Raw genomic sequence first — 20875 nt, 5'->3', positions numbered from 1 at the left:
TTACTTCAGCTGAGTAGGTGTCGTCTTTAATGTTGCTGTGCCCCAGCTCCACTCCATAGTTACTGAAAATCTAAATCCACTCTTTTTAAGGAGAATAACATTCGCAGCACTCCTTACCCTGTCATGAACTGTGGCCCACAATGATGGCCTATGCTGAGGAGGCCATGATACACAATCATTTCCTAGTGCTGCTCCTTGGCCATCCATCAGGTGTCAGCAGAAACAGCAAGTGCTCTTTTTCCCAGATCTGTCAGCAGAAACAGCAAGTGCTCTTTTTCCCAGATCTGTCAGCTTCAACTTAACTCGTCAGTCAAAACCAAAATTCTCTGTCCAGACTGAATGTCCCTTACATCTGCCTTGTGCCAACTGTCGCACTGTAAAATTTGCAGGGCTTTAATTAACATTATTTTGGAGGTTTCTTTCTTTTCAAAAATCCCCAAAAGCAAAACATTAGAAGTGATTGATTTGCACATTATATTCTTGCATCTTCAAATGAGACAGTACTTCTTTAAACTTGTCCTGCGATAACCCTGAATGCTTTCTGCTAACATTTTAATTGTTCAGTTGACAATGCTTGTCCAGTAAATCTAGTTTATTTGATGTTTTAAAAGTCTGGCTCATGTTTATGATTCCTGTTTACTGATCTGCTCCTGTAGAAAACTTTAAACAATGATCTTGGTCCTAATTGGAGAGAGAAACTGGAGTTTTTTGAAGAGAGGCCCTTTGCTGCAGCTTCCATCGGGCAGGTCCATTTGGCCCGGCTGAAGGATGGGAGGGAGGTTGCCATGAAGATTCAGGTGAGTTCTTGATGTTTGACGCTATATGGAGTGCTCCAGCGAGATGAGTTCCTTCAAACCTGCTTTATAAATTTGAGCAGTTTCCATCAGTTGAATTTTGTTGATTCATTACAACGTTTGCCTCAAAACTTGTTGAAATTAGTGGTTTCCGAAAGATGCCAAGGTAGGTCATAAGATAAGTCTCCCCAACTTGTTTTCTGAACCAGAAAAATCAACAGTTTCAAGATAGCAAGTAGTAAGATATTTAAAACTTACAGCAGCATAAAAGATTTCTGGATTGTGAAATTGCTGGGTTCTGTGATTTAGTGCAGTGTTTTCCCAACCTTTTCCTGCCTAAGGCACTCCTAAATTAACAAAAATGTTATGTGATACGCCATCCTCCACGGAGCACATAGGGGCGGATTTTCAGCGCCCTGCTCGCCTAAATCCGCCCAAAACCGGGCGGATTTAGGCGAGCAGGGCCCTGCGCGCCGGTAAGCCTATTTTACATAGGCCTACCGGCGCGCGCAGACCCCGGGACTCGCGTACGTCTCGGGGTTTTCGGAGGGGGGCGTGTCGGGGGCGTGTCGGGGGCGGGCCCGGTTGACGCGGCGTTTCAGGGGCGTGTCGGCCGCGTTTTGGGGGCGGGTACGGGGCGTGGCTACGGCCCGGGGGCGTGGCCGCGCCCTCCGTACCCGCCCCCAGGTCGCGGCCCGGCGCGCAGCAGGCCCGCTGGCGCGCGGGGATTTACGTCTCCCTCCGGGAGGCGTAAATCCCCCGACAACGGTAAGGGGGGGGGTGTAGACAGGGCCGGGTGGGTGGGTTAGGTAGGGGAAGGGAGGGTAAGGTGAGGGGAGGGCAAAGGAAAGTTCCCTCCGAGGCCGCTCCGATTTCGGAGCGGCCTTGGAGGGAACGGGGGGAGGCAGCGCGGCTCGGCGCGCGCAGGCTATACAAAATCGATAGCCTTGCGCGCGCCAATCCAGGATTTTAGTGGATACGCGCGGCTCCGCGCGTATCCACTAAAATCCAGCGTACTTTTGCTTGAGTCTGATGCGCAAGCAAAAGTAGGCTGTTCGCGCGCCTCTTAAAATCTACCCCATAGTGCAGATATGGAGAGGACTCGTATAGCCAAAAGAAGAGCTAGGAAAGCACTGAAAGCCCCAACAATCTCTCTCAAACATTTTTTAAAATAAAGTGGGGGGGGCAGAGACAACCATGATAGTGCAAAAAGACAGTTAATTAAAAGTTAATATCCTCTGCATCAGGTCACTGTCGGGTTTATCTTATGATAACATACTGCAGGTCTTCCTTACCCCAAATCCAGCCTTGAAAACAGGGATGCCCCGATCCATCGCAACAAGGGGGACTGGCTCTCACAGGAAATTATGCAAAAATTAGCTTAAGAGTCAAAAACAAATCTTAATTTCAGGCAGACAGATCAACAAGAGGCTGACCCCTAGAACGGAAAATTTTTTACTGATTCACTCAGTGCATAGTTAAGCTCTGGAATTCATTGCCAGAGGATGTGGTTACAGCAATTAGTGTAACTGGGTTTAAAAAGGTTCAATAAGTTCCTGGATGATAAATCAATAACTGCTATTATGGTAATGAATAAGCAATAGCTTATGATCTATCAAATGTTTGGGTACTTGCCAGGTACTTGTGACTTGGATTGGCCACTGCTGGAAACAGGATACTGGACTTGATGGACCCTTGGTCTCACCCAGTATGGCATTTCTTATTTTCTTATGTACTAACCTGTCATAATAGAACTGCTTCCTCCCTATATACAAGTGCAGGAGAAGGGAGAAGTCATATGGTGTGGTTAGCATATGGCTGCCAGAGCTGCTTCATTGCTGCTGCTCCCAGCACTCACAGGCCGATACAGTACAGTGCCGCGTTTGGACACACGTTTTCGACGCGCTAGTTTTACCCCTTATTCAGTAAGGGGTGATAGCGCATCGAAAACGCACGTCCAACCCCCCCCCCCCCCCCCCCCCCCCCCCGAAACTAATAGCGCCCGCAACATGCAAATGCATGTTGATGGCCCTATTAGTTATTCCCGCGCGATACAGAAAGTAAAATGTGCAGCCAAGCCGCACATTTTTCTTTCAGAAATTAGCGCCTACCCAAAGGTAGGCGTTTATTTCTGCCAGCATTGGGAAAGTGCACAGAAAAGCAGTATTAAGTCAGAGGTCGGAGGTCCCAAAAGTTAAAAATAATTTAAAAAAAAAAATTTAAAATCGGCCCGCGACTCGCGGGTTGAAAACCGGACGCTCAATTTTGCTGGCGTCCAGTTTCTGAACCCATGGTTGTCAGCCAGTTTGAGAACAGACGCCGGCAAAATTGAGCATCAGCTGTCAAACCCGCTGGCAGTCGCCGCTCCTGTCCAAAAAGAGGCGCTAGGGACGTGCTAGTGTCCCTAGCGCCTCTTTTTACCGCAGGCCTTAATTTGAATAATTTCTTTTACTGAATTGCGCGCACAGGAGAGTGGCCTGTGCGCGCGATTTTTACTGTATCGGCCTGTCAGTGAGACACATCTAGTGCTCAGTGTCTGCGCTTCCTGTCTCACTTAGCCTTGGGGATAAGACAGAAGTTAGAGGGACTCAAAGTGAAGATGAGGTGTTGTGTACATTTACATTTTTTTTTTTAATTTGTGAATTGCCCAACAAAAAAGGCCTTGGCGATGAACTTAAAGGAACCTACATACATAAAACAATAACCCAACGAAGCACACAGTGTGCATGCTGCACAAAATGAGTCCCAGATATCTGTGCCCTGCATGATGCCCATTAATTACCACCCTCTGGCGTTCATGCTTTAGCCAGGGAAGAAAAGGTATGCATGATTACATAAAATGTTTGCTCTCAGGAGCTCCTACAAATTTGGGAGATTGCTGATGTCTCTTGTTGCTGCAAGGTGCTGAGAGCAGAGCCCAGATGCTGGCCTGGATCTGAGCATCAGGCAGTGGTGACTTTTCCATGGCACACCTGATTAGATCTGATGGCACACTGGTTGGGAAGTGCTGATTTAGTAATCCAAACAGATAGTTTAGCTGATGTTCTACTCCCTTTTCTCCTTGCTTGTTCTCTCACCAGCAGTCACTTGATAAGGAGATCTCGCAAGGTACATGATCATTTACTCCCGGCTCACAAGGAATCAGAAAATGGCCTGGGCAGACAGGAGGATGGAGAACTCCTCTATGGTCTGTGTATAGGCTACAGGAGGAGAGGCACTGACATGCTGCCCAGAAGAAGCCAGAGAAAGCAGCTTGCATGGGCTGCAGAAGGGACTGTGGAAGGTTGGGCTGGGTTGAGGCCCAGTTCTGGAGTCAGGAAAGAGAGGGAAGGATTGAGGAGGAAGAGGGATAGTAAGAGAAATGAGGGTTAAGGGGAACAGGAGAAAGGATGGGAGAAATGAGATGGATGAGAGGAACAGGGGGACAGGAAGAAGACAGATAAGATGGGAAGGAGGGGCATAGAGAGAAGGGTATTTCAAGGCAAACTGTCATTCAGGGCTGAGGCTGGGGAACCAGGTGGTTGGAGGAGGGGTAAATGCTGTGGGGTGAGGAGGGGTACAAAATGGAACACGAACGGTCATTCCAATCCGGTGACATTTTAATGGGTCTCAGCCAAAGTGTATGTGAAGACATAGTTTCAGCTTGGCACCATAAAAGCTATATCAAGAGAATCAGTGGCACTAATCATTCTGTTCATTCAGTGCATATAATTTCTGTGTAGTTCAGGTTTTCTCACAAGTCAGCAGGATGGTAGTTCTCACATATGGGTGACATCACAGGATGGAGCCCAATCACGGATCACTTCTGTCAAAATTTCCAGAACTTTGACTGGCTCCTACTGGGCATGCCCAGCATGACACTAACCCTGCAGCCAGCAGGGGTCCCCCTTCAGTCTTCTTTTTTCCGCTCAGCAGTAGCCACGTGGTTAAGGAGCTCTGCAGAGATTCCTGACAGGAATTTTCCTCACGGAATTACTAAAATTTAATTTACCCCACAGGGGTCCCTCCTTCAACTTTTTCAAGCTGCGGTACTCCGGTAAGTTTTTTACCCGTTTTCAGTCTATTACCGTCGAGTTTGGCCCTTGCGGCCTACTGGCCGTTGACCATACCGCGGCTCAATTTTTTCATGGCCATAGCGTCGGGGTTCCGTCAGTGCCCGGACTGTAATCACACCGTGTCCATCACAGACCCCCACAAAGTCTGTGTAATGTGTCTCGGATGTGAGCACGATGTCCTAACTTGCACCAAATGTGCCCTAATGACACCAAAAGGTCACAAGGCCAGAATGGAGAAGATGGAACTTCTCTTCCGTGCTCAAACCCCGATGCCGTCTATTGCGTTGACGTCAGAACCGGCACAGTCAACTTTGCACCAGTATCGACCTCTGGCCGGTGAACGTCCGGCATAGACGACTTCTCGGCCTTTAACACCCTCTACTCCCCCTCAGGATCGTGGGGATGGTAGAGATAAACATCGCCACCGGCATCGAAAGTCTCGGGCCATTGAGGGAGTGAAATCATCGACCTCGCCATCGTTCGAGCCGCCGTCAAAGAAACCCCGTCCAGAAAAGGCACCGATCTTTTTGGCGACCGGGTCACCGAGGCAACTCTCACCCGACAGGGTATCAGGAGCCGCGACTCCGCCTTTACGGTGGTCCCTCCAGCTATGCCTCTGCCTCCTTCTTCTGTTCCGGAGCCGGGGCTGCTTGCTCCAGGTCTCCGAGAAGAACTGGACCGGATGGTTCAGGAGGCCATCAACAAGGCGATGCATCGACTTAAAGTTCCTCCGGTACCGACACGGTACCGATTGCAGAACCGACCACCGACCCGATTCCAACAGCGTTGGCACCGCTGGTCTCGAGGATGGAAGCGCTCATGGCCGCTTTTCCACCGATTGACCCTGGGTCACCGATGGCTCCGGTGCCCTCCCCGCTTACTTTGTCATCGGGAGGAGAAACACCGTTCCGCATCCCTCCATCGGGAGTTCTGCCGATGCCTCAGCCATCGATGCCGATACGTCCGTCGGTGCCACCTATCCATCCATCGGTGCTGATACCGGTGCCTTCGATGCCTTCATCAGTGCCTCCAGTTATTCCTTCGAGTCCTTCGAAGCCTAGACCAGGACCTTCAGGGATCCCACGCCCTGTCCTCCTCTAGTCCCTAGAGGAGCAGGTGCTGATCCCTATGATACCTGGACTGATGATTCTTCACCAGACACCGATGATTTGCCTTCACCACCTTCACCTACTGAAAGCAGAAAGCGTTCTCCTCCAGAGGACATTTCCTTTATAAATTTTGTGAAGGAGATGACTGAATTGGTTCCCTTTCAATTACAGACGGAACAGGACAATAGGCATCAAATGATGGAGTTGCTACAATTCCTGGATGCTCCCAAGGAAATAACCTCCATCCCTATCCACCAAGTTCTTCTGGATCTCCTCAAAAAGAACTGGGAACATCCTGGCTCTGGTGCTCCAGTCAACAGGAAAGCTGACACCACCTATCTCGTACAGTCAGCTCAAGGCTTTCACAAACCTCAATTGGATCACCAATCTGTGGTTGTAGAATCTGCCCAGAAAAGAGCAAGGAGATCAAAACCTCACACTTCCTTTCCCCCAGGCAAGGAACAAAAATTTCTAGATGCCATTGGTCGCCGTGTCTTCCAGGGATCAATGCTCATCTCCAGAATTGCCTCTTATCAGCTCTATATAACCCAAAATAATAGGGTCCTATTTAAGCAGATACAAGACTTGACAGACTCCCTGCCTCAACAATTTCAAGATAAACTCCAAACGCTAGTAAACAAGGGTTTTGAAGCAGGCAAGCATGAGATCAGATCATCTTACGATATCTTCGACACTGCTACCAGGGTATCTGCAGCTGCTACCTCTGCAAGACGATGAGCCTGGCTCAAGTCTTCCTACCTTCGCCCTGAAGTAAAAGACAGATTATCCGACCTGCCTTGTGTAGGAGATAATCTGTTTGGCGAGCAAATTCAACGAACGGTGGCGGAACTCAAGGACCATCATGAGACCCTAAGACAGCTCTCTCTGATGTCTTCTGAGTACTCTTCAAACCAGCCCTGCCGAAAGGACTCTAAGAAGTCATTCTTCCGCCTGAAGAAATCCTACCCGCCACCAACTAGAACCTTTTCTACGAGACCATTTCAAAAAACCCAGTCTTGTCAGACTCGAAAACAAAAACCGCAAGCATCTCCTCAACCAGTTCCTGCTTCTAGTTTTTGACTCCTGCATAGAGAGCAGCAGTCAGCTTCCATTGCCCCACATACCAGTGGGAGGTCGATTGTGCCATTTCAACAGGTGGCACTCGATCACCTCAGACCAGTGGGTCCTGGCGATAATTGCTCAGGGTTATCATCCGAACTTTCTCTCCATTCCATCGAACTCCCCACTTCTACCGACGTGGAGAACATACGATTACTCCATCCTTCTGGAACAGGTGGTCTCCCTCCTCCTCCAGTCCAAGGCAATAGAACCAGTATCCTACTCTCAGCACGGCCTAGGGTTCTATTCCCGGTACTTTCTAATCCCCAAAAAATCGGAGGTGTTCGTCCAATTCTGGACCTACGTGCCCTTAACAAGTACCTCCAGCGAGAGAAGTTCAAAATGGTAACCATGGGCTCTCTTCTTCCTCTTCTACAAAGAGGAGACTGGCTCTGCTCTCTAGACCTCCAGAATGCATACACTCATATCTCAATAATTCCTTCTCATCGCAAATACCTGAGGTTTCTAGTAGGCACCACGAGTCTTCACAAAATGCCTCGTCGTATTTGCATTCTTCCTCAGGACTCAAGGTGTTCACATCTACCCCTATCTAGACAATTGGTTGATCAGGGTTCCCACTCAGCAAGCTGCTCTGTCGTCCCTACATCTTACCTTACACACTCTAATCTCGCTAGGATTTCTCGTTAATTACGACATATCCTACTTAGTCCCATCTCAAACCTTATCGTTCATTAGGGCAGACTTGGACACCTTGCAGGCAAAGGCTTTTCTGCCTCGACAGCGAGCTCTCACTCTCGTGTCTCTTGCACACCAGCTGCAGTCTCAGCACTCCACGACTGCACGCCACTTTCTCATCCTCCTGGGACACATGGCGTCCTCAGTCGTCACCGCTTCAATCCGGGGGAATGGGAGCTGGCAGATGAAGCTTTCCAGCTCAAATGCGATGCGTGGGGCATACCCTGCATGGATCTAATGGCAGCGTTTCAGAACACCAAGGCTCCGTGCTTCTTCGGTCGCCACAGAGAAATAGGAGCAGAAGGGGTAGATGCCCCGGTGCTACCCTGGCCAAACGATGTGCTGCTGTATGTCTTCCCACCTTGGCCGCTGATAGGCAAAGTGCTCAGGAGAGTGGAGATATACCCAGTGGAACTCATCCTCGTAGCTCCAGAGTGGCCGAGACGGCCTTGGTTTGCGGACCTAGTCAATCTGGCAGTCAGTGACGGGACCCCTGCGGTTCCCAATGCCTCCCGGACCTTCTCCATCAAGGGCCTGTGTGTTTGGAAGAGGTCGATCGCTTTTGTCTAGCGGCATGGCTTTTGAGAGGCGCCGCCTGAGGAGCAAAGGGTATTCGAATGCTGTGGTGGCTATGCTCCTCCGATCGCGCAAAACATCCACTAACCTCGCCTATGTGCGTGTGTGTGGAGAATCTTTGAATCTTGGTGCGTGGACCTACTCAGTCTTTGGTGTCTGATATTTTAGGTTTCTTACAATCAGGACTCACTAAGGGTTTATTGTATAGTTCCCTGAGGGTTCAGGTGGCAGCTCTCGGTTGTTTGCGTGGTTCCCTTCAGGGCGTGGTATTGGCTGCTCACCCCGATGTGGCTCCTTTTTAAAGGGGGCAAAGCATTTACGCCCTCCGATCAGGCACCCTTGTCCTTCTTGGAATCTGAACTTGGTTCTCTCAGCTCTGGGTACTGCGCCCTTTGAACCTCTGAAAATGGCTACAATAAAGGATCTCACGTTAAAGGTGATTTTCCTTATAGCTATCACGTCTGCTCGCAGGGTATCAGAGCTCCAGGCTTTATCCTGTAGGGAGCCGTTTCTGAGAATTTCGGATTCTGGGATGTCCTTGCGGACGGTTCCTTCTTTTCTTCCGAAGGTGGTGTCTGCTTTTCATTTCAAATCAGTCAGTGGAGCTTCCGTCGTTTCCCGTGTTTGACCGGTCGGACCCTATCTCTAAAGACTTACAGAAGCTGGATGTTCGAGCGTTGTTGCATTATCTGGAGGTTACAAACTCGTTTCGTGTGACGGACCATCTGTTTGTGTTATGGGCTGGTCCGAAACTAGGAAATATGGCATCTAAAAATAGGATTTCTCGCTGGTTGAAAGAGGCTATAAGCTCGGCATATTTGCTGTATGGTAAGCCTGTACCGTTTGGTCTTCGGGCTCATTCTACCCGTTCGCAAGCTGCTTCTTGGGCGGAGTGTCAAATGGTCTCTCCGCAGGAGATCTGCAGGGCGGCGACTTGGAAGTCTTTGCATACCTTTGCCAGGCACAACAGCCTGGATGTTCAGGCACCAGGTGAAGGAAGCTTTGGAGAAGCAGTGCTTCAAGCAGGCCTCTCCAGATCCCATCCCAGGTAAGAAAGCTCTGGTTCATCCCAGGAGTCTGGACTGATCTGGGTATGTACAGGGAAAGGAAAATTAGTTTCTTACCTGATAATTTTCGTTCCTGTAGTACCACAGATCAGTCCAGAGTCCCGCCCAGGGAAGGCATGGAAGTAAGGGAGAGTCCGCTCTGTTATTAATTGATTTGCTTTCAGATCTGCAGAAATTTGACTGACTGTCCTCAAGTGATTCTACAGGTTCAGTTCCTATGGGGGTTAATAGATCTGCTTATTTTTCTTATTGAAGGGTTATTGTACATAGTTAAGGTAATTTTTGAGAGCCATTGGGGTAGATTTTAAGAGGCGCGCGAACAGCCTACTTTTGCTTGCGCATCAGACTCAAGCAAAAGTACGCTGGATTTTAGTAGATACGCGCGGAGCCGCGCGTATCCACTAAAATCCTGGATCGGCGCGCGCAAGGCTATCGATTTTGTATAGCCTGCGCGCGCCGAGCCGCGCTGCCTCCCCCCGTTCCCTCCAAGGCCGCTCCGAAATCGGAGCGGCCTCGGAGGGAACTTTCCTTTGCCCTCCCCTCACCTTACCCTCCCTTCCCCTACCTAACCCACCCACCCGGCCCTGTCTACACCCCCCCCTTACCTTTGTCGGGGGATTTACGCCTCCCGGAGGGAGACGTAAATCCCCGCGCGCCAGCGGGCCTGCTGCGCGCCGGGCCGCGACCTGGGGGCGGGTACGGAGGGCGCGGCCACGCCCCCGGGCCGTAGCCACGCCCCGTACCCGCCCCCAAAACGCGGCCGACACGCCCCCGAAACGCCGCGTCGACCGGGCCCGCCCCCCCGACACGCCCCCCTCCGAAAACCCCGGGACGTACGCGAGTCCCGGGGTCTGCGCGCGCCGGTAGGCCTATGTAAAATAGGCTTACCGGCGCGCAGGGCCCTGCTCGCCTAAATCCGCCCGGTTTTGGGCGGATTTAGGCGAGCAGGGCGCTGAAAATCCGCCCCATTCTGCTTTGACTTTGAGTAATTCTACCGGACTGTAGGTGGCACCATCCTATATAAGGCGGAATTTTGTTTTTGAAAACTTCTCTGTCTCCATCTGCTGGGGGGGGCAAAACCCAGGAGTCTGGACTGATCCGTGATACTACAGGAACAAAAATTATCAGGTAAGAAATTAAATTTCCTTTATTTAGTCATTATTTTCCTTTTTCTATTCCCCTTTTATTGTAATCATTGTGTATATTATTTTGGCAGCACAAGTAAAATTCTCATGCCAATAAAGTTATCTAAATCTGTATTATAATGGTATGGGTGGGAGTTGATTGTGAATTGTGTTCTTTTCTCGTTCCTTCAATGCATAAAAATGTGTATTAATGTTGCCTTTCAGTAGAGATCAGTTGTACTTTGCCCTTCTCTTTGAAGAATGTATCTAAGTTATACTGTGTTGCATTGCTCCTGTACTATTCAAGATTCACTAAAATGTTAAGAAAAAAAAAAGTGCATCAGATCTAAAGGCTGAATATTTCACTTGACTGTCCCTTGCTATGGCAGCTTTTATATAATCATCCGAAAAACTTCCCAATGAGAAATTTATACCATCTATGTGGTCATCATACTAGGCACTCCTGGTATCAAATACCATCAATTGCATTATGTATAATCATCAGCCAGTACAACTACAATCTTTATATATATATATATATATATATATATATATATGTATTTTTTTTTATGCAAGTAAAAGACTTATCTTATCTTATAATCTTCCCAAGTGAAACAAAACTCCCCGACACAGGTCTGTGTTTCGTGTGCTGCATCAGGGGGTACTCTTTCAAACAGCCATTTCTTTAATTCATTTGAGATTGTTTGTTGCCTGCATCTCCATAGCGTCTCTCTTGGCGCCAAATCAAAGCGAACCAGAATTAAAGAAATGGCTTTCGTTTGAAAGAGTTCCCCCTGATGCAGAATGTGAAACACGGACCTGTGTCGGGGAGTTCTGCTTCACTTGGGAAGTATATAAGATAAGTCTTTTACTTGCATAAAAATATATATAAAAACAAGAGCTTGTAGTTGTACTGGCTGATGATTATATGAAAGGCAGTTGAAGGTATTTGATACCGGGAGTGCCTAGTATGATGGCCACATAGATGATATAGATTTCGCTTTGGGAAGTTTTTTGTATGATTGTTTGCAAGTTCTTCCTATCAGGCCGATACAGAAAAACATGCGGGAGAGCCGGCGAGCGCACACGCCACTCTTCTGGGTGCGCGATACAGAAAGCCCAGGTATGTAAATTAGGGCCCGTGGTAAAAGGCACTAGGGATACTAGCGCGTTCCTAGCGCCTCCTATTTGACAGAAGTGGTGGCTGTCAGCGAGTTTAACAGCCGACGCTCAATTTTACCGGTGTCTGTTCTTGAACCCGCTGACAGCCACGGGTCCGGAAAACGGACGCCAGCTAAATTGAGCGTCCATCTTCCAACCCGTGGACCGCAGGCAGATATTTTATTTATTTATTTTTTTAATTTTAGATTTTTTTATTTTTATTTTGGGGCCTCCGACTTAACATCGCTATGATACTGAGTCAGGGTGCACAGAAAAGCAGTTGTGTTTTTTCTGCTTTTCTTTACACTTTCCTGATGCCTGCAGAAATTAACACCAGCCTTTGGCAGGCGTTAATTTCTGAAAGTAAAATGTGCGGCTTGGCTGCACATTTTACTTTCTGTATCGCGCGGGAATAACTAATAGGCCCATCAACATGCATTTGCATGTTGCGGGCGCTATTAGTTTCGGGGGGGTTGGCTGCCCGTTTTCGACGCGCTATTACCGCTTACTGTATAAGGGGTAAAAATAGCTCGTCGAAAACGCGCTGCCAAATGCGGGCTAACAGTGCGCTCCATCGGAGCGCAATGTTAACCCGCACTCTACTGTATCGGCGCACTCTACTGTATCGGCCTGTTTATTAGCACCCTCCTTATACTGCTTTTATATAGTGCCATACCAAAACTGAGCATTTCAGAGTAACTTTCACCCCCTTTTCTTGTCTCCCCCTCCATTGCTCACAAAGCGGATCCTGGCCAGAAGTCATTAATGAGTGTTTTCACCATGACCCAGTTCTGCTGCTGCTCATTTCCTTCGAGGCATAGATATCTTGTTCAATTTGTAGTGCTCGACAGTAAAGCTGAGTGGATATAACCTGTCCTCTTTTTTTTGTTGCTTGTGGAAAAAGATGAAAGGTGCCTGGCCTTTTGCAGTGATTTCAGCATGAATCTGAACAGATTCTCTTGTGTTTATTTATTTATTAAAGTCTTATATTCCGCAACTTCCTTGCACAAAGTGTTCAGTGCAGATCCCATAGTAAATATATCAAAACATTAATACAAGAACACATACATTAAAATGTACATACTTAAAACATACAAAAACTCACACAATTCATTAATTGATACTGGCTCAACACTTTGATCAAACAATTCCTTGAACAAGATTGCCTTAACACCTTTTCTGAATGCCTTCATCTCGATCTTCCCATAGCTGCAATGGCAATTCATTCCATAATGTCGGTGAATTAAAAAAACATGCCCTTGCATGTGAGAAATTTATGTTTATAACTCGTACGCTTGATCTGTGTAATGATAGAGGCTGTGAGAGGTATCTGGCTAGGATATCGCACAAACTCTTGTTATAAACTTTCTTACCAGCATCATACCTCCATGCTTTCTGGAGTATTTTATTGTGCAGATATTGAATGCCACAGAATTTTAGGAAAACATTTTTTGACTTTGCACTTTCCTCCTTCTCCTCCTTCTAGGGCTTCTAGCTCAAGTGGAATTGGTTTCTTTTGGGGTAGATCTCTACAAGCCTTTATTCACTTTTACCTGTGAGGGGTGGCAGGGAGTTCCCCCTATTTTGTATTTCCTCTCAACTTTGCTTAGCCAGAGGCCTGGAATCGCAGCTCCCTCCAAAGCCTGTCCAACATATGAACCCTGTGTGTGGCCATTAGATGTTGCATTTTGGTGATGGCTGAAGTTCCCTCCCCAAAGGGGCTGTGAACACCACCTCCAGAGAATCTTCAATTTCAGCTGGCTCAGAGAACAGAGTCCTTGCCCAGAAATCAAACCCAGTTACTTCTCACAGCATCACTTAATACTGAGCCACCAGGCTGGCCCTTAGTTTTGGTTTCTTTTAAAATTCTAGGTTCACCTAATCTGTGTGTGTTTTTTTTTTTTCTTTTGTCTTTCTCTCTGCTGCAGTATCCTGGTGTGGCCCAGAGCATCAACAGTGATGTGAACAATCTAATGACAGTCCTGAACATGAGCAATGCACTACCGGAAGGTAAATATCCTGAATGCATTCAATTAAGGGTTTTGCTGCTTGGTCTCCACCTTACCATCTCCCTTAGTACATAGAGCTCAATGTTCCCTGTACGTACCCGGATCAGTCCAGACCATGGGTTGAGCCTCCTGTCCAGCAGATGGAGACAGACCAAAACTGAAAGGGTATCCTATATCAGGACAGAGCCTACCCTGCAGCCCTTCAGTATTTGTCTGTCTTCAGCAGATGCGACAGCTCACCCTGTGGTTCCCTGTTCTTTTTGCCTATTCCCTTTTGGGGGGCTACTTTCTTCTCTAATTGTGTCAGATCAAGCAAGTATTGGTTATATTTTCAGGTTTTACTTTAAAAAAAACAAAAAAAAAAACCAACAAAAAAGTTTCTCTGGACCCTGTTGATTCCTGTAAGGGGACAGTTTTTCTGTCCCCTCACTCTTGGGGGGACCTGGGGGGGCTTTGCCCCTTGTGTTACATAGCCTAGGTCCCTATCCCCGGTGTTCCTCGGCTGTGGGGTGAAATTGGTGGTGCCAGTCACTCCCCCTATACAGCCTTCTCTATCTTTCTCTCCCCGGGACATTTCTTCCCCGGTGCTGCCTGCAGGGATGTTTCCTTCCCGATTTAAAAATAAATAATACATCTATCGGGTGAATTCAGTGTTGGCAGCCTGTTTAGAGAGAAGGGAGCATGCAGGGTTCGTTCCTCTGCCTCCACTTCTTCAGCCCCAGCTGCTCAGCTGATTTTCTTTGCTCCTCCTCCCCGCATCGGGGCCATGCCGCGATCCCTTCTCTGTTTAGCCTGCAGGGAGTCATCGATCCGACTCTCCCGCGAGGGGCTCTGCTCTGTCTGCCAGGAGGGGAGTGTCCCTCCGTGGCAGCAATCACTTCAGGACCCTGGCCCAGGCCTCTGAAGCACATGGCCGTGCTGTTCCCGGGTCCGCAAATCGCGGGAAAGGCAGCCATTTTGGGTTTTTTGGATGCTGCTATTTCGGGGCAGCAGGACTCACAGGACCCGGATTTTTTAGATTCTCCTCCTCCCCCCCCCCCCCCCCCCCACCCCCGATTTGAGCTCTGTGCGGTCCCCTGATGCATGTCCTGACCCTCATGCAGCGGGCAAGCCTCAGGTGGGTTCAACAATTGCTCAGCACCCAGGACTTCCCGTCTGCAGAGGCAGAGCAGGCTGAAAGATTGAAAGACGCTATAGCATATGGGGCGGATGCCCTTTACGACATGTTCCGGGTCCAGGCAAAAGTGATGGCTTCCGCGGTCTTGGCCAGACGGCTCCTCTGGCTCCGTAATTGGGCGGCCGACTCGTCTTCCAAGGAGCAGCTTGGCACGCTCCCCTTCAAATGTAAGTCACTTTTTGGCGAGGACCTGGAACAACTTATTAAATCCTTGGGTGAGAACAAGGTCCACAAACTACCTGAGGATCGCCCGAAACAAGCGAGAACCTTCTTTCCTACTCACACCCGCTTCAGGGGTAAGCGGAGATATAATCCCCAGGGCGCGAGGCGCCTTCTTTAGAGGAAATTCCTCCAGGTCTCAGTCCTGGTCTCAGTCCTTTCGAGGGCGCCGTGCCTTCCGTGATGGTAATCCACAGCGCCCCGCATCTAAGCCTACCTCTCAATGAGATTCGGCCGTCCCATTCCTCCTTTCCAAACTTAGGTGGTCGGCTGTCCCTGTTCTTGGAGGAATGGGTCAAAATCATGTCGGACCAGTGGGTCCTCGAGATAATCGAGAGAGGCTACGCTTTAGAATTTGCTCGGGACCTGCCCGATCTGAACATGGTCTCCCCGTGCGGCCATTGGAAGCGGGCTGCTGTATGTCAGACTTTCGCCAGACTCCAGGGGCTGGGGGCTATAGTCCCTGTTCCCGTGGAGGAACGGGGCGCCGGCCAGTATTCTATTTTCTTCATGGTTCAAAAAAAGGACGACTCTTTCCGCCCCATCTTGGACCTCAAGACGGCCAACCAGAGCCCTCAAAGTGCCCCATTTTCGGATGGAAACCCTGAGGGCAGTTATAGCGGCTGTTCATCCCAGAGAATTTCTGGCCTCTCTCGACTTGACGGAGGCCTACCTGCACATTCCAATCCGTGCCGAACATCAGAGGTATCTTCGGTTCCACATCTTGGGGCAACATGTCCAGTTCCGGGCTCTCCCCTTCGGTCTGGCCATGGCACCATGCACGTTTACCAAGATGATGATGGTGGTGGTGGCGGCCGCCCTCCGACCTTCCCAGGTCCTGGAATTTCTAGGGGCTCGGTTCGATACTCGGGTCGGCAAGGTATTTCCTGCTGGACTTTCGAGCGTTCAAGCTGATGGATCAAGTCCGAAACTTCCTTTCCATGCCTCTTCCCACGGCGTGGGACTACCTACAGGTTCTGGAGACCATGGCTTCTACGATCGGCTTGGCCCCTGGGCTTTTGCGCATATGCGTCCTTTACAGAAAGCTTTGCTGTCCCGCTGGAAACCGGTGTCGGAACTATTTCAAGCGCAGCTTCCTCTCTCCGACTCTACCATCAGAGACATACATTGGTGGCTATCGCTCAAGCACCTTCTGAAAGGCATATCCCTTCAGATTCTGCAATGGATTGAGGTCACGACGGATGCCAGTCTTTCCGGTTGGGTAGCAGTCTGCCAGACACAGGTCATGCAGGGGTACTGGTCCCCTGCCCAATCCCGCTGGCACATCAATCGCCTGGAGGTTCGGGCGGTCCGTCTGGCTCTTCAAACTTTTCTCTCCCTGCTCCGCCGAAGAGCAGTTCAGGTACTCTCGGACAACTCTACCATGGTGGTGTACATCAGTCGCCAGGGGGGCACCAGGAGTCGCCTGGTGGCCTTCAAGGCCAGCCAGCTCTTCGCTTGGGCGGAGCACCATCTGCAGTGCTTAGCAGCATCTCACATTGCGAGCAAGGAGAATGTTCAAGCAGATTTGAGTCGCCAGCAGCTCGACCCCGGCGAATGGGAGTTGTCTGAGGCACTGGAGCTGATTGTCAACCAGTGGAGTCCTCCTTCCCTGGACCTGATGGCAACCTTGGACAACGCCAAAGCTTCCAGGTTCTTCAGCTGCTGGAGGGAGCATTGTTTGGAAGGGGTAGATGCGCTAGTCCTTCCCTGGCCACGCGACGTCCTTCTGTACGTGTTTCCCCCGTGGCCCCTGGTGGGCAAGGTGCTCAGAAGGATAGAGCTCCACAGGAGTCCGGTCATTCTCGTAGCTCCTGAGTGGCCCCGCAGACCATGGTTCGCGGATCTCGTAAGCCTGTCGACGGATGGCCCTCTTCGTCTCGGTCATCTTCCGTACCTGCTCCGGCAGGGCCCCATATTTTTCGACCAGGCGGATTGCTTCTGTCTAGCGGCCTGGCTTTTGAATGGCAGAGACTGAGGAAGAAGGTGTATAGGGAAGACGTCATCTCCACTATCCTGCGTGCTCGCAAGACTTCTACTTCCCTCGCCTATGTCTGGGTCTGGAAGGTTTTCGAGCTTGTCTGCGTGGAATCGGGTATCTCGGCACATTTGGCCCCGGTTTCGCTGGTTCTTTCCTTTCTCCAGCACAGTCTCTCTAAGGGCCTCTCGTTCGGTTCGCTCCGGGTACAGGTCTCCGTCCTTGGCTCTCTCTTGGGAAGTCTTGAAAGTTATGTGGTTGCGTCTCATCCAGATGTTGTCCGTTTCCTCAAGGGAGTTAAACATTTGAGGCCACCATTGCGTTCCACTTGTCCTTTGTGGAGCCGTAACTTGGTCTTCCGGGCTCTCTGCCTTGCTCCCTTTGAGCCTCTCCGCCACTCTACTCTCAAGGATTTAACACTTAAGGCAGTGTTCTTAGTCTCTGTTTGCTCCGCCAGGCGGGTGTCTGAGATCCAAGCATTGTCTTGACGGGAGCCATTCCTACGTTTTTCGGACTCAGGGGGTCTCCCTCAAGACTGTACCCTCTTTCTTGCCGAAGGTTGTTTCTGCCTTTCATGTCAATCAGTCGGTGGAGCTTCCTGCTTTTTCTCCCACGGACCTTGCAAGTATGGTTGGGGATGATCTACGCCGTCTGGATGTGAAGTGCATTCTCATGTGTTATCTGCAGGTAACCAATGAATTCCGAGTTTTGGATCATCTCTGTCTTATGGAGTGGGTCCAACCAGGGCAAACGGGCCTCTAAGACTACAATTTCTTGCTGGTTGAAGGAGGCGATCGCGTCTGCCTATATCTGTCAGGGTTGGGCGGTCCCAGAGGGCCTGAAGGCTCATTCCTTGTGTTCCCAAGCTAATTCTTGGGCGGAGAGTCAGTCAGTCTCTCTGCAGGAGATATGCAGGGCAGCTACGTGGAAGTCTCTGCATACTTTTGCTCGGCATTACTGCCTTGATGTTCAGGCGCCAGTCTTTGGTTCCTTGGTCGGCAGGTGCTTCGAGCGGGACTGTCTTGGTCCCACCCTGTTTAGGGAAGCTTTGGTACATCCCATGGTCTGGACTGATCCAGGTACGTACAGGGAAAGGAAAATTAGTTCTTACATGTTAATTTTCATTCCTGTAATACCACGGATCAGTCCAGATGCCCTTCCCTCTATTTTCTTCTGTCCCCTCGAAGTTTCTTTCCTTTTCCTGCAGGTTTTTTCGACTGATTCTTTATGTGATGATCATCAAGAGGCACCGGAAGCATCTATATGATGACTATGGACATTCATGCAAGAGCGTCCATCTACAGAGTCCAATAAATGTTTGCGCTTGTTCAAATTTTTTTGAGTTCTCTTGTGGTTTTGCTCAAGTTCTCTTGTTACTTGCTTGATTCCTTACTGTTTATCTTCATGTTTTCTGCTTTGACAATGGTTATACTGAAGGGCTGCAGGGTAGGCTCTGTCCTGATACAGGATACCCTTTCAGTTTTGGTCTGTCTCCATCTGCTGGACAGGAGGCTCAACCCATGGTCTGGACTGATCCGTGGTACTACAGGAACGAAAATTAACAGGTAAGAACTAATTTTCCTTTCAGGTGCAAAAATAACACTGGCGGAGTTCATACATTGGGCAATAGCATTCCTGTCCTCAGGAGCCTGAGTTTTGAATGGTTGGTAAGAGCGATATAACATTGAAATATAAAAAATGGTGAAAAATAAAGGTTGCAGAATCTATCCAGTCTGCTCGTTTTCTCTGCATACTAGAATAATGCAGATGCTGCATGATCTCCAACGTGACTCTTGGTTTCCTCCTACTAAGAGTAATCTGCAGTTCGCCCATGGTTTCTCAAATTCCTGTGCTGTTTTTAGCAATCCCCTCACTTGGCAGGCTTTTCTATGAAGAGATGCTTCCTTACTTGAATTCTGAATACTGGCAAAACTTAGGTCTTGGAGGTGGACCTAGTCTTTACTTCCATTCTGCAACTCCGTACAATGTGCTTGGGTTCGGGGTTTTTTTTACACCCAGAAATTTTTTACCCTTGCACTTCCAGTTTAAGTTGGTATCTGGAACAATGAGACCTTCATTCCCAGGGATTTTTTTTCTTTAAAGAAAATTGGGAGAGAAGATAATCTGCTCGTTGTAGTGACCGTCCTCAGCTAGGGGCCATACCCTAGGGCTCCTTCCAGAACCCTGCAATCATGGGTCTTAAATCTGGCCACTAGGTGTCACCATTACACGATGATGGACGATTTTCTCCCCAGGAGAAGTGAATTCTAACTCTGCTGCATTCCCAGCCCCACCTGACCCGGGAAATGAAAAACCCGAGCTAGGTCAGCTCTATAATATTTAGTTGTAATTCAAGTTCCACAGCTAGGGTACTTTTTTCTCACTGTCTTTGTCCGTGGAGTTAGCTACTTTACTGGTATTGCCAAAGTACTCCTCTTCTTTCTCTTTAAAAAATAAAAAAAAATAAATTAAATAAATTAAATTAAAAAAAAAAAAAAAAAAAAAAATATATATATATATATATATATATATATTCTTCAGTGTGTTTGGAAAATATGCCCATCCCATAAACCTATGCATGTCCTGGAAATGAACCTGACTAGGCCTCTTCCCAGCTGTGTACAAGGGTAAATATTATTTTCAGCCTTCAGTACCTCATTAATCAAATACTTTGTTTTGATGATGCGACTGTTCAGCCACAACCGAAATAAACTAGCCCATTCCTTTCCTTTCCTCTCCACTCTTGCCTTTTCTCTCATTACTTATAAACATTGATGAGTGCCAGCAGAGTATTTATGTGGAGAGTTAAATGGGGCCTGGCATTCCCTGACAATTCATGAGCCTTGTCTGATCTGGATTTGCGAGGGGTGCAACAGACTTTTCTTAGATGCTGCTGTAAATAGGCTCCTGCAGGCCTTTTGGAGACAAATGTCAAAGCAGGAGGTGCTCAACTGATTTAGAACCAAGGCTGGAAGGGGGAGAGGAAGAGAGAAGGCTAGCGGCAAGGGGAGGGGAGCAGGGAATAGAAATGTGCAAAGTAGAGAGCCTTGTGTTCTTGAAAAGCAGGAATGGTGAAACTTATCTGTGTTCATACCTGTAGATCATTACAAATGCAGCCCATGAAAGTTTTATATGCTCATCTTTTATTTTAAACAAGCCGTTAAGCCCGTTAAAACGGGCTACATCCCTCTGTCTCTCACCTCCCCCTCATTCTCTCTCCCCTCACTCTTCACCACCCCCTACCTCCCTCCCTCTCACCCACTCCTCCCTCTCCTCTCACTCAGTCCCTCCCTCCCACTCAGTCTCACTCACTCCCCCCTCTCTCCCTCCCTCTCACTCACACTCAGTCCCACTCACTCTCCCTCAGTCCCACTCACTCCCTCCCCCTCTCTCCCTCCCTCCCCCTCCCCCTCAGTCCCACTCCCTCCCCCTCAGTCTCACTCACTCCCTCCCCCCTCTCTCACTCACACTCAGTCCCACTCACTCCCCCTCAGTCTCACTCACTCCCCCTCCCCCTCAGTCTCACTCACTCCCTCCCCCTCAGTCTCACTCACTCCCTCCCCCCTCTCTCCCTCCCTCTCACTCACACTCAGTCCCACTCACTCTCCCTCAGTCCCACTCCCTCCCCCTCAGTCTCACTCACTCCCTCCTCCCTCTCTCCCTCCCTCCCCCTCAGTCCCACTCCCTCCCCCTCCCCCTCAGTCTCACTCACTCCCTCCCCCCTCTCTCCCTCCCTCTCACTCACACTCAGTCCCTCCCCCTCAGTCTCACTCACTCCCTCCCCCCTCTCT

General features: G+C 49.2%; 1 protein-coding gene across 4 annotated transcripts in view; it reads left to right on the top strand.

Annotated features, from left to right (window-relative positions):
• Positions 1–20875, top strand: part of COQ8A (coenzyme Q8A) — a 351468-nt gene that overhangs the window by 263037 nt on the left and 67556 nt on the right. For all 4 annotated transcript variants that reach the window (XM_029593040.1, XM_029593043.1, XM_029593041.1 and 1 more), the window contains 2 exons: positions 657–797; positions 13630–13711. In XM_029593040.1, coding sequence (XP_029448900.1) covers positions 657–797; positions 13630–13711 — 223 coding nt within the window. The remainder of the gene's footprint in view (positions 1–656; positions 798–13629; positions 13712–20875) is intronic.

Source organism: Rhinatrema bivittatum, chromosome 3 (genome assembly GCF_901001135.1).
Source record: "Rhinatrema bivittatum chromosome 3, aRhiBiv1.1, whole genome shotgun sequence".
NCBI classification, from domain to species: Eukaryota; Metazoa; Chordata; class Amphibia; order Gymnophiona; family Rhinatrematidae; genus Rhinatrema; species Rhinatrema bivittatum.
The sequence above is the reverse complement of the archived record's forward strand: the minus strand, read 5'-3'. Positions and strand labels throughout refer to the sequence as shown.